The 14815-nt window shown below is 39.1% G+C and overlaps 1 protein-coding gene across 1 annotated transcript; it reads left to right on the top strand.

Annotated features, from left to right (window-relative positions):
* Positions 1-338: 338 nt before the first annotated feature.
* Positions 339-11218, top strand: LOC122657547 (EKC/KEOPS complex subunit Tprkb). Its single transcript, XM_043852281.1, has 6 exons — positions 339-497; positions 9590-9656; positions 9788-9910; positions 10000-10083; positions 10194-10280; positions 11121-11218. The coding sequence occupies exons 1-6, from the start codon at positions 430-432 to the stop codon at positions 11205-11207; spliced, it is 516 nt and encodes a 171-aa protein (XP_043708216.1). The 5' UTR covers positions 339-429; the 3' UTR covers positions 11208-11218.
* Positions 11219-14815: the final 3597 nt, after the last annotated feature.

The following is a 14815-nucleotide window of genomic DNA, read 5'->3' on the forward strand; positions in this document are numbered from 1 at the left end:
GCCATAAAGTATCTTTTTTTTTTTTTTTCTTTCTGAAAACTGGAGACGGCATGAACAAACTTGTGTGGGTTTTCGGTTCTGGCTCTGACCTTGTACTGTAGACCATCATTAGTGTTTGTTGAATTTTCAAAAGAAAGAGAGAAAGGGAAAAGGTTTCAGAACGGATTATCCGAATAGTTTCTCTCTTTCTGGACCACAGTGTCAAATGAACTACAGAACCATTTTTCTTTCAGATCAGAAGCCATTCCGAAATCTTTTTCTTGAGAAAGATCAGAAATGGTTTCTGCTAACAGCCTTCGCTCCAAAGTCTTCAGTCTTCATCTCAAACTGTCACTACTTACTTTAGCTTGCAGGGCCAGAAGAAATCGTTGTTCGCTTTCCGAAGTTCGAACAGAAGAAGTTCAGAGAAAGGTAGAGTTCAGGGCAGGTATGAAGGTGTTCGAAGTTGATGGCAGCGCGCTCTCTCTGGCGCTCTTCACAGATGTCATGAACTCCAAGTAATCTCTCTCTCTCTCTCTTTGGTTCAGAAGAAATCTTGAACTTTCTCATATGTTCTCGTTAAGAGAAACTGAACTTTCTTTAGTAGCAGGGAAAAGTTGAGATATTTGTTGGATAATTCAGAATTAGCTTATGTATGTAATGAAATGGAGCACAAATTACTGTTGGGGGCTTTGAAATTTAGTCCATTTCTATAAACTTGTCTATATACCACTCCTTTCAGATTATCTTCATATTCAACCAATCCATACTGTAAAGATTGAGATTATGGTGGGATTCAGAATTAGAGGGAAATTTATACGTATTATTTTTCTCTAAGGAAGATACCTTTGGGTGAAAGGGCTAGTACTATGGGAGGCATAAAGAAAAGTTGGTGGGTTTCCTAGTTAGCATTGTTTAAGGTATGATAAGCTGCCTTCTTTTCCTTCTTTTTTTTTTTTTTTTTGTAGGGGGTGGGAGGGAGGGGGGAAAGTGGAGACTATGATCATGGTTTGCTGTGTTTGTTAGGATTGAGAGGTGGAGATTCATATTTGGAGTGTTTACTTTGATGCCACCGGGATGATGTTTGTTAGGATTGAGAGGTGGAGATTCATATTTGGAGTGTTTACTTTGATACCACCTGGATGATATTGATTGCAATTTATTATCTATTTAATATTGTTTGTGGTGGTCAGTAGGTTTTTGGTATTTCTTTTTCCTTGAGTCAATTTTGATGAATTTTCAAATTTTTATGGATCAATGCATAATTTTACATTATTAGTTGGGTGATTCATTACTGGGATAAAGTACTTTGTTTGGACAACTTGAATCAAGTTTTGCATGGAGGCATGCCCTTTCTCCTCTTTCCATTAGACATGGCAGTATGCTTGTGATACTCTTTCATTTACTAGATCCAGCATCCAGGGACGCAATTTCTCCTTGATAATATCACCTTAAGTTGTATTCAATTTAGTTTTTGTTTTCTCTAGTGTCTCTTTGATGTGGAACCTAGGTCACAAAGTCTGCTTTGGGTTCGCTATGGGCCTACCCAATCAATTAAAATCCAAGTTCAAGAAGTGATGGCAATATTTATCTTGCTCTACAACCGTATAGTGCAAGAGGATATATACAAGAAGAGGTTGCCAACTGGCCTTACATAGATGGAAGTTAAGATTGCTATGAGAATAAAGATAAATCATATCCTAACATATCCCAGCTTAATGAGGTAACTTAATATTGGTTCCCTTCTACACAAGGTAACCCAATATTGGTCAATACACCCCTTCAAGTTGAAGGGGTGAGAGAACAGATCTCGTCAAAACTGAAAGTGTGCAGTAGGCAGACCTTTGCTCATGATGTTTGCGAGTTGATCCTGAGTAAGAATAATCTGAACAGATAATTCCGATTTGGTCACCTTGTCTCTTACAAAAGAAAGTCAATTTTGATATGTTTGGTACGGGCATGGAAGACGGGATTGGCTGAAGGATATGTTGCTCCAATATTATCACATAAAAAAACTGGAGGCTGTGGGAGAACTAGGCCAAGTTCTTGAAAAAGGGACTGTTGTCATGTGAGCTCGGCAGATGCATCTAAAAGGACTTTATATTCTGACTCAGTAGATGATCATGCAATTGTTATGCTTTCCAGAAGTCCAAGAGATAAGATTAGTCCCAAGAAAAATGGTATAACCCCTAGTGGACTTGCTATCATCAGTGTTTCCGGCCCAGTCTGTGTCAAAAAATGATTGAAGAATGAGCTTAGATGATCTCTCAATGAGTAAGCCATGGGATTGTGTATGCTGCAAGTACCGAAGGATACGTTTAACAAGGGTCCAATGATCCTCAGTTGGAGCATTCACAAACTGACAGTCTTTGTTTATAACAATGGTGACATCTGGACGAGTCATTGTGATGTATTGGAGAGCCCCAACAATGGAGAGCTACTGAGTGGGATCAGAGAGTAATGCACCCCTTGAAGTCGATAGTTGAGCATTGGTAGCTATTGGTGTGAGGGCTGATTTACAGTTATTCATGCCTGACCTGTGTAAGAGATCAGTGATGTACCGCGTACTGAGATAGCAAGAAACCTTGGGAATGGGAGACTGCCTTTATACCCAGGAAGAAACTAAGGGGCCCCAAATCCTTGATAGAGAACTCAGTGGCCAGTTGTGCAAGTAACATATCCACATGACTGGAATGATTACTTGTGATTAGAATGTCGTCCACATAAATCAGTTATCAAAACATATATCTTGATCATAGAATGCTTGTAGATGAACAAGGAAAGAGTTGTTTTGGAAGCTCGGAACCCAAATGAATAAGAAACTGAGAAAGTCGATGGAACCACGCATGGGGGGGCCTATTTCAGCCCATAAATAGACCGATGTAACTTGCAGACATACTTCGGTTGAGAGGGATTTTCAAAACCCGGAGGTTGCACCATGTAAACCTCTTCATTTAAACATCATGCCAAAATGCATTGTGAGCGTCCAATTATCTGACGGGCCACCCTTGAGAAACCGTAGGAGAGAAGTGTTTTGATGGTGGTTGGTTTGAGAACGAGGCTGAATGTGTCAGTATAATCAATGCCATGTTGTTGGTGGAATCCTTTGGCTACTAGACGAACTTTAAAATGCTCTAATGACCCATGCACCTCTCTTTTGACTCTGTAGACCCATTTTTAGCCAACCAAGTTCATGTGGGATTGACGGGGAACAAGGGTCCAAGTAGCAAGTGGGTTTGGCAGGGCTAGAGAGGGGGGAGAGTGAGGTTTGAGTTGAGATTAATGGGCTTGTGAGGGGGAGTTTGGGTCTGGTGGAGGCTTGGACATATGGCGAAGTATCATTTTGGGGACACGGGTTGGGTTGGCTGTAGGAGGCGGTGGGCCAAGGATGAGATGGGGGGCGGCAGGGGTTGGTGCTATAGAGGGTGAGATCATGGGTAGAGGAGTAGGGATGTTACATAAGTCAAGGAGTGTGCAGGTTTTGGGACAGCCTACTAGAGCTGATGGGGATTGGGGAGGGTATGGGATCGGTAGTGCTTTGGGGTGGTGAGGGGATTGGTGGTGCTATAGGGGAACTGTTGGTGGATGGTAAGGGTCCCCGGGAAGTTGGAGGTGGGGATGGGAGAGTTGATGTGGATGGAATTGTAGAAGATGGAGGATGGACTGAAGGGGTCCTAGGATGGAAGGGGTAGCAAATGGTAAGTAGGATTCATTGAAGCGAAAATGACGTGCAATGTACATGGGCTTGGTGGCTATGTCCAAGCAACGGTAACGAATGTGTGAAGAATTGTGACCTAAGAGTACACAGGGGCTTGTTGTGGACAAGTTGGAAAGGACAAAAACCTTGAGTACCCTTAAAGGCAATTCTATTGATAAGATAGATGGCTGTTTCAAAGGCGAAATGCCAGTATTGCTGAGGAACCGAGGTATGAGCGAGAAGGGAGAGGCCGGTTTCGACAATATGACAATGGCAACGTTCAACAGACCTTTTTTTGTTCACGAGTGTGTGGACACGAAAAAAGGTGAATAATGCTAATATTTTCAAAATAATTAGGTAAAGAGCAGTATTCACCACCCCTGTCCGTCTGAATGGCTTTACTTTTCCTAGAAAATTGAAGTTCAACCATTGTTTTTGAAACTTTTGAAAAATAGTAAAAACTTCTGAGCAGTGAACTAGGGGAAAGTACAAAATATACTTAGTGGTCATCCAAAAAAATCACAAAGTATTGATGTCCATGAGTCCATCTATAGAGGGGGTAGGGGCAAGACCCCAAACAGTTGGAAGTTGGGAAGTATAAGGAAACAAGGAGAAATATGGAAGTAGAAGGTTGAAGAAGAAGAGAAGCTGGTGCAATGATGTGTATTGGAGTATTGTCTCCAACACACCTATATTACTTATCTAACAATATGAAAGGAATTATGTACACCTCCCTAGAGAGGTAAAAGGTAAAAAAGGTAAATTACAATATAAGGCAACTAGTTAAAAAACTAGTTTCTAAAATACCCTTACTACACAAATTCTAACACTCCCCCTTAAACCGGAGAATGAATGGCATGCATTCCCAGTTTTCATAATAGAGTACCAAACTGAAGAGAAGTAAGTCCTTTGGTGAAGATGTCCCCTAGTTGATCACCGGTCTTCACAAAAGGGGTGCAAATGCAGCCAGAGTCTATCGTGTTGCACTTGATTGTGAGCAATGCTTATAGCTGCCTTGTTATCACAGTAGAGCCGCATAGGTTCAGTATCAAACCCCAACTCCTAAACCAATCGTCTCAACCATATGATTTCACAAATGCCATGAGCCATGCCCTAAACTCTGCCTCTGCACTAGATCTAGCTACAACAGGTTGTTTTTTTGCTTCTCCATGTGGCCAAATTACCACCCACAAATGTGCAATAGCCAGATGTAGACCTTCTGTCTGAGATGGATCCAACCCAATCGGCATCTGTGAAACCTTCAACTCTCAAGTAATTGTGCCTGGCATACAATAGTCCTCTCCCTGGAGAGGACTTCAAGTATCTAAGAATGCAATATACAACATCCAAATGCCCGCTCTTGGGAGCATGCATAAACTGACTCACCACTCCCATAGCATAAGAAAGTTCTGGGCGAGTCATTGACAGATCGATGAGCTTCCCCACTAGCCTCTGGTACTTCCCTGCATCAACAAGAGAGGGACCACAATCTTCTCCTAGTTTATGATTTTGCTCAATAGGAGAACTTGCTGGTTTGTAGCCCAACATCCCAGTCTCTTTCAACAAATTAAGAACAAATTTTTTTTGACATATTTTGATTCCTCTTTTGGACCTTGACACTTCAATTACTAAGAAATACTTCAAGGGACCCAAATCTTTACTCTCAAATTGTTGAGTTAGGTAGGTCTTCAGCCTAGCTATCTCAGCTCTGTCATCTCCAGTCACTACAATGTCTTCAACATAGACAATAAGGGTTATAATATTACCATTACCTCGCAGGGTAAATAAGGTGTGATCAGCTTGACTCTGGGAATACCCATTCTTCATAATAGCCTGCCTGAACCTCTCAAACCAAGCTTTTGGAGACTGTTTTAGACCATATAAAATCTTCTTGAGGAGACACACCTTCCCTTCAGCTGAAGGGAACATGAAGCCAGGAGGGGGTTGCATGTACATTTCCTCCTATAAGTCACCATGGAGGAAAGCATTTTTCACATCCAACTGATACAATAGCCAATCTCTATTTGCTGCCAATGATATGAGAACACTTATAGAATTATGCTTAGCCACAGGAGCAAATGTCTCTTGATAGTCAATCCCGTATACCTGATCGTACCTTTTGACCACCAACCTTGCCTTGTACCTCTCAATCGCATCATCTGACTGATACTTGATTGTGTAGACCCACCTGTGTCCAACTGGAACTCTCCCCCCGGGAAGATCTAAATGCTGCCATTACAATTAAATCCAAAGAATTAAAATCCCATGCCCCATACATACTGAAATAGTAATAATTCTTGGACCTGTCCTGCATTAGAAGGCCCTTTTTTTGCCATTTCCCTGGTCACATACTGCATTAGCTTGGACGAATCCAGGAGGGGCATGGGACAAATCCCCGTCCCCTATGCCCTTAAGAAATCTCTTTTATATTTATTCAAGGTCTTAATGCAATAATGCCTGGAGGTTAGGGAACCATAGTTGAACTATTCAACCCATACGAGTGAACACTTCAGTGTTCATTAGATGATGCTACCAGAATATGCACATGAACAGTAACCATAGGTTGTCTTGCTGGCTGTCATGGCTTTTTCTCCTTTGGTACAACTTCTGGAACCTTGATTGTGCATCAATTCTCTCCTGCTTGAGGAAATTTGTCCACAAGTTTTAACGTGACATGAGATCGAAACAGAACCACATGATCAACCAAAGTAGAAACTGAATTGCTCAACAGAAATTCATAGATCAATAAAAAAATATAAAGATATCAGTAACTGAATCAGAATAGTAAGCATAGATATCGCAGAAGCCAAAATTTATTTTAGACCTATTGATTGCAGCTTTCTCTGGACCTCCAGAAAGGCATAAAAGAAAATCTTGAGTGGTGCGATTCCTCCTTCACCCCAGAATGAAAAGGGTAATCTCGTAGTTCTTGGTCCATGAAGATGCATTGTGTTAGGTGCTTCATTTTTCCATTGAGGCCGAACCTACTTTCCTTGTTGTGGAATAAGAAGTTTTCATATCTTAATGCATTTATTTGATTTATTTGGAGCTATTAGAGTAGGATCCATTTTTGGGGAATATGAGTCGAAACAATAACAACAATATTTCTTGTGGAACATCTTTCACAATCCCTAGGGAGATAGTTCACTCGTAGACCGAGGGATAAGTAATTCGACTCATTCACATACAGGTCATGAATGTTTGGAATCCATATTATGCAGGGAGACATTACCCCAAGATTGATTGAGTAGTCATCAGTGCTTGAAGCAGGTGCATAAGTTCAAATATATGGAGTTTTTGCTATTGCATGTATTACCATAGTGAGGATCAAACAAAAAAGAATGGGTGGTTAGGAACACCAAGGTACAAATAGGATTAGTAATAGAGATAATGTAAGTTGGGACTACATAATAGGAATTCTAATGGAGCTTTAAGTTGGCAAAAATGATCAAGAAGTACTTTCCAACCTGAATTGCATAACAGAAATCCAGAGATTAATAACAGCAACTAATGTACTATTTTGGAAGTAAACAGAATAGAAAATTATGGTGATATCAGTAACTGACTCAGAATAGTATTCATAGATATCACAGAAGCCAAAATTTTATTTCAGATTGAAGGTTGATCATGTGTTTCTTTTTTTATGTCGCATCAAAACTCGTGGATGAGTTTCTTCAAGCCAGAGAGAATTGATGCAGAATCAAGGTTTCAAAAGCAGTACCAAAAGAGAAAGAAACATCACAGCCATCACAGCCAGCGTGATAGCCACCATGACAGCCACTTAGCTGTCATGAAAAGCCTGGGGTTACTATACATTGGTTTCTGTTCATGATCAGATTCTGTTTTGGATAAGATTCTAGATTTTATCTTTGTTAATTAGTCCAATCATGGGATTTTCTAGAAGTCCATTTCTTTCTTCTTCTTCTTTTTTTTGTTTTTAAATTATTGTAAAGCCTATCTTGGATGGAATATTTTATTCTAGTCTAACTTGGCTCCTATTGGTTGTTAACTTATTTGGTTAGGTTGGAGCTTTCCTATTGGTTGGATGATGGAAACTCTTATTTCTTATTTGTTGGATGATGTAAAAGCTCTAATCATCCAAATACAGGTTTCTAGGAGAAACCATTTATGTAGTAGCCATAGCCCCCCCCCCCCCCCCCCCCCCCCCCCACAACACACACACGACTTGAATAAAGCGCAGTTTTTGAAACCTGGTTTTGTGGATTCAGTGATGTTTACCTGGCGGGTATGGATGTAAACGGATCAAATTCGGTCGGATAGTGCCATTATCATATTTGTATCCGATTATATTCGGACAGATTCGGATAATATCCTATCCATTGACATCTTTATCGTTTTGCTGATGAGGGTTAGGGTTGAGACTTGAGAGTTTAGCAACTACCCTTTCTTCTACTCTTCTTAGTATTTGATTTTCTTACGTTTTCTACTTTTTGATTTTATCTTGTATTTATTTTAATAGATATGTGATTCCATGTATCACAATGCATAAAATAATATATATATAAACCAATAGAAAATCTAGAAAAAGAATCACATTATCTGAACTTATAAAATTATAAATTTAAAAATCGGATGGATGGACACAAAGATATATTTCAGACATTTTATTATCGTCGGATTGCTAAACGAATTGGATAATAATCGGTCGGATAGGGGGATTATCATATTCGTATCCAATTAGTTTTCGGACGGATTCAGATTCTCCTAAACGGATACGAACGTGGATCGAATACAGATTTTCGAATATCCGTTAACATCCTTACTAGCGAATCCTAGGTGTACTTGGTAGATTCCAAGTGAAGCTAAGGTGGATTCTTTAGTGTAAGAATGGATTCTCTTCATAGGATCCGGTGGATTCCTTGCCTGGGGACTGGGGTTGAGGTGGATTCCTAACATGTTTTATCCTTCTATCTATCAAGAACACGTGTCAGATCTGGTTATGTTCCTATTTCCTAACCTTGCGGTTCTGATTTTCTGATCTTCTGTTAATATATCCTGTTAGAAGATTAGAACCCCATTAATGTCCTTTAGGAAATCTTACAAAATGTGACGAAAATTTCCAAAAAAATATAATATATTGGTGATGAGGGAGCAGAAGTAGTCAATGGAACATTTTTTATGGGCCTAAAATTTGCAATGACATCTTCCTGAGCTCCAGAACTGAAAGGATAACGAAGGGCCATATCATGGTGCAAGTCCCTCTTTTGCAGGGTCTCAGGAGGGGTGGAATAGAGATGGTCCTTACCTTTGGCATTTTTGCATGAAGTGGCCACTCTCAAGACTTGAACTTGCGTCATTGTGCTGCAGCCTTTTTACCATTGCACTAAGAGATGGCTCCTAAAATTGAAGGATGCACTAATAACTTCGTATCTGTGGCTGGAGCTGTGCAAGTTAGTTGTTTAAACTTTTTATGTATTAGGTTGCCCTCTCTCTCTCTCTCTCTCTTGGAATTTTTTGGGTGGATCACCTAGTTCTCCTTGTTTGTTAATCTCTCTTGGTTCAGCCATGTTGAGTTATGATCTGCCTGATTTGAACCATTTCTCTGTCCTGGACACGAATCTCATATCCCTTCATTGAGTACATCATGGTGTAAGAGTCTGAAAACTCTTTCATTAGGTGCTAGTCATTAAAATCCAACCCATAGTAGGTGAATACCAAACTTTTGCTTGCCATCGTAATGAACAAAATAACCAATTAACCATCCTAGACTGTTATTAACGCAAATATGACCAGATTTTTTTTTTTCTTATGTCAAGATACTAACCTAGGGCAGTGGGTTTTTTTTTTTTTTTCGGTGGTAAACTCCTATGGCAGATTTTGAATGTTATGAAGTGCTTCAAAAGGTTGGTTTTGAAAGGAGTTTACGTGACTAACTATTTCATTATTTTGCAGTGAACTTCTAGACGCCATGCAAAGTGCAACCCTAGAACCAGAAGTAGCATTTCTCAATGCATCACTTGTAGGATTCTTCACATCCTCTTTTGCTTATGTCTACTGCATATGGTTCTGCAAACGAATCAAGTATCTCTTTATTTTCTTTTGGTTGAGTGAACGTCATCAAGATGGCTCTAACATTGACTCTGTCAACAGGTACCAGATGTTTTCCCCGTTTTAGTTGCCGCACATAAGACACTTTTAGCGAAGTCAAGGGAGACATTGACAACAAGGACTCTCCACTCTGAGCTTGTCTACAACTACTCTGGATCAAAGCATGTATTTACCTTTGCATTATCACTCAATGTGCTTTATCCCTTTGTTTCTTTCTTGTGCTGGTGTAATTTTTGGGGCTTCAAATTTCTTAGATTTCAGAATCATTGAAAAGATGCGGCATCTCTAAGGACTCTACTTATGTTCTCGTTGCTCGTTTTGATGCTTCTCTTGACGAGGTGAGGTTATCTTCCTCTGATGTCACGTATGCATCTTACTTATCTGTTTCCTTGGTTTAGTTGCAAAAAGGATCAAGAATTACATAGATTAATATTTTGTTCTCTTCTAGATGAAAAGCATAGAGAAACTTATTAATGGGAAAGAGATCGATTTGGAGGAGTTGGAAGGAAGAGCAAATCAAGCCCAAATACAGAAGGTTTGTGAATTCTGCATTTAGTTTGTCAACAACTAGGGGGGGCGGGGCGGAGATGATGATGATGAAAATTCGGGTGTTGATTCAATGTTGAATCCCCAACAAAGTAAATATTCTTCAAAACTGAGAAAGTTGTAAAATGACATGCACTTGTTTTCACTGCAGTCATTGTATAGCCCAAAGTTATTGAGTTGACCCCAAGAACTGTATAGGACCAAAACTTTCCACGTGAGAAAGGCTCACATTGTGATCTAAGCTGTGTTGAGATTCCTGGATCATGTAGTCCAAAGCTGGCAGTTATTGACTCAACTGCCACATGTTCTGCATATCCTTACTTCCTTAGGACCTTAACCAAATAGCGAACGTGTTTGGGTTGGGTTAGTAGTTGGTTCTTCAACCTGAACCTGACCTAATGCAAGTAGGACCTAGTGAAACAGACAAAGGAAGCCCACTTGGTATTTGACAGGTTCATTTTGGCTTTCCCAACTGTACTGTTAGATAGGTTTGGATTAGATTAAGTGTTCAAAACCAAACCCGAAGTTTGCCCAACAACTCATTGCATATTTGGCAATTATATTTCAGTTGTAATTTTTAGTTGTCTCAATCCAAGGATTTGGTTGCAAAGTGAAGTAAAATTTAATAACCAGATTTTGTTTTGGACTTAGTTACACAATGATTACAAAAATTTCCATTTCAGTTGTGTTAAAAATCATTTCCCTTCCAGACAGAAAAAGCAGCTCCAGAAAAAAAAAAAAAATAGCATAAATTCCAGAATTATTCTTACCAAGTAATGTCTTTATTCTCCTTTTGGGTGCTAATGGTTAATGGTCTCACTTTCTTCAGCACTACAAGATATCAGGTCTGGAATTAGGGATATCCTCACTCGCCAATGCCATCACATGCCGGATTGCTGCTCGAGATGCCTTGTGATGAGAAAATACTAAAGAGAGCATGTATTTGGTGGTCCATGTGGTTCATAAAAAATTACTGACGAACAATAATTCTCACCCCCTCCCTTCTCCAATTTATTTTCTTTTTGTCAATGTAGTAGTTTTTGTGGGTGTTTTAATTTAGTAAGTTTGGAGTTCACTTACCCAGAAATATCAAATGCTATATGTAGAGTAGGTGGGAAAATGCAAGCAGCTATCCAGCCCATGCTTTTGAAACATATAAGGAGTTAAAATGCTTGGAGGGAATGCAGTTCTGCATGGTTTTTTTTTTTTCTTTGATGAACAGTTCTGCATAATTAAAAGGTGGAAAAAGCTAAGGATTTGTTTCTTCTTGTGAAATTAAGAATCATTAACTGTATATATTTGCCCTCAAATATGTTCTTATATATCATTTTTTAATACTTGTGCAATGCTTTTTATATTTTTATCAATCAAGAAATCAGGGTTGTCCGAGGTTGGGAATAAAGGTTGCCCTATTGTGATCAGTAAGGTTTGAATCTGGAAACCACCTCTCTGTTAAAACAGGGGTAAGACTCTATACGTTATGATCCTCCTCAGATCCCGTAGCCTCGTGTATGGGGGCTACTCTTTTTTGAGAAATCAGGGTTGTCTATTTAGGCTGACTAGTCTAGGGTGAGAGATGATGGAGAAAACACCCTACAAGATAAAGCATTAAGGAAAAAGAACAGAAGCCAAGTCTACAAATATTAGTTCCCTAAGCCTATCAGATCTAGCTTTGTCTCTTTACCTCTTCACAATATTTACAAAACCAAACTGTTTAATGAAAATAGTAATATCTGCATTATAGATGATAATTCCCATGGCCATTAAAACTCTTTATTTCGGTGCAATCAATTTATTAGTTCTTGGCAATGATTGTAGCTCCTAATGATTTGCTCTTTGCAATCCTTGGAGAAGTCCCCTTGCCTCTGCACCTAAAATCCATTAAAGCTAGAATAAATTTTTGGTAATGTATAATGATAGAAGCACATCCAGCTTCATAAGAATCTTATCAAAACTACCTCTTAACTCAGCTGCAACAGCATCATCGAATTAGAGATACCCCATTGTTGTTCTTTTGAGCTTGAGTTACCCTTTGGGTTCAACTGTTACATACTTGCACACCCCTAAAATCTACTTTACCGAGAAAGCAATTTTTAGTGTTACATTTCCACATTAGGCATCCCTTGTTAGATTTGATGAACTGGGAACGTTGGGGCTTGATCAGCCAGGGTGAAAATATTATGTAAGAAAAATAAGTGTTCTCTGCTCAACCACTAGGATCCAGAATAATAGTGGAGCATGGTTTATTCTTTCTATTCGTTGTGAGTTATTTTTTGCATGTTATTCTTGCGGAATAGTAGTGCAATCAATTGGTTCACGGTAGGGTCGTAAATGGATCGGATTCGGTTCAGATAGTGCTATATCCGCATCCGCATCCGCATCCGATTAGCTATCGGACGGATTTGGATAGTGCTAAACGGATACGAACACGGATATGGATCGGATATTTTATCCATTTACATGTAAATATAGCTTTTCGGATAGCTATAGTCTATCCGTATCCGCATCCGTTTAGCTTTCGGACGGATTCAGATAGTGCTAAACGAATACGGATACGGATACGGGTTTTGATTATTCATTTACACCCCTAGTTCACTATCACACTTGATCCTACCCCAAAAACCCTATGTGTGAGCCGAAGTCAGCATGTGCAGTAGCTCAGGCCGACGTTTAAAAGGCATTCGTCGGGGCTGTCGGCTGACTAGTGGGCGACGTCAGTGAATTTTCATTGTTGTAGAAAATTGGACTCTTGAGCCCAAGCTTTTCGACCAAATAACCTACTTAAACCTTTCCAAAGACCCTAGAGGACGTGATGAAGGCAACTAATGGAGTTCTAATCCACAATATCCTTAGTTTTGAATTGGTTGCATGATGGAATTTATACCTCTATTCTTAGCTAATAAACTACCCTATCCCCTTAGATGTGGGTAACATCTTAGGCTATTTTAGGCTATTTTTTCAAAAACTCCCAAATCTGGTATACCGAAGAGGTCAAGTAAAGGCTTTTTATTTAAGTGAGTCTTAAAGTCCTAGCATTGAGAATCACCTTGAATACAAATTACAACTTAAATCCTAATTCTAGAGAGCATCATTTTGAAGTATAACCACTTGATGCTCTGATGATCTCTAAGATGGTCTTCCTGAAGCAAGCTTGACATTTTTATTCTACTTCTCATCATCATGCCACAAAAGTGGAGTTACTGAGGTGCTCTTAATGATACCAATGGCACAATGTCGCCACATGCTACATATGGACTAATTGAAGTGTATGGACACTTCATGCTTTGGGGTGATCTTACACAATGGCTTAAGATAACCATTAAGGTTGCCTTTTGCTGCCATGGATGGAAGGCCAAGCTCATTCATTTATTGAAGCTTGACCATCCTAGGAACCACTGCAGACAAACCATCCTGCATACTATGAAGCTTAAAAGGTGAGGTTAGAAGTATAAAAGGCTTTTTCCCTTCAGGAATCACCAAAAACCTATATGATTATACAATGTCTCAACACTTCAAACATAATATTTCAAACGTGATGTACGCTAGGTGTAATTTCTCTAAATGTCAGGTATCCTAAGTATAATTTATCCTTTAATAAAATATCAAGTGAATACGAAAGATCGATTTAACAGGATGGACCAAAGTGCTTAATCCCTTCATTGGTTTGCAACTTGATCCGAACCGATCTCTCGATCAGACTGATTCAAATGGAGTCCATTTTTTATTTATGGATCCTAGACCCCAATCTAGATGGTGATTTTATATTCTTCCTTTTCAAAAGGGAGAGTTTTGGACTTTTGTTCTCACGTCCACATGTTAGGGAGGAGAGAGAGAGGGTGTGTACTACGAGCGAGCAGTGTGAACATCATTTTCTCATAAAATAAAATATAATTTATCGTATGATGTTTTCGTCTGGTGAAAAGGTAGACCAAACAATTACAATGTCATTCGTACTTCTATAAAATAAATAAATGGGAAAAAGATTCCCACAACGTTGGAGTGAGGATTCCTTCCATGACCTTCCAAATGGTGAGTCGTGTGGGATCCACATTACACTCTCCTCAACCAAATTTTGGGTTCCATACTAAACTAATGTTTCTCCCATCCTCTCATTGATGTGGTTTCCCACTTTGGTATCATAGGAAACCTTTGCCCTAAATAAGTTATGCCACAAAATTTCCACGATTTTCATTGGCATGGTTATATGCACTTTGACCTGCCTAAAAGGACGTTTTAGAAGTAAATAAAGACATGCATAGCTTCTCACGAGTGTCACAAGAATAGCTTTGAATAGAATTGATTGATGAAAGAGAATTCATGTATATACCTTATGTATTTATTTATTTATTTATTTTTTTTTAATGAAAAAGATAGAAACTTAGGTTGTGTATGGTATGCATTCTAAGTGGATTTCGTATTCTCAGGCGATGAAAATAATTATTTTTTATCATCCGAGAATGCAAAATTGACCTAAAATGCATTTCAAGAATGCATACCAAATATTGCCTTAGATTAAAATGAAAT

Source organism: Telopea speciosissima, chromosome 4 (genome assembly GCF_018873765.1).
Source record: "Telopea speciosissima isolate NSW1024214 ecotype Mountain lineage chromosome 4, Tspe_v1, whole genome shotgun sequence".
Taxonomy (NCBI): Eukaryota; Viridiplantae; Streptophyta; class Magnoliopsida; order Proteales; family Proteaceae; genus Telopea; species Telopea speciosissima.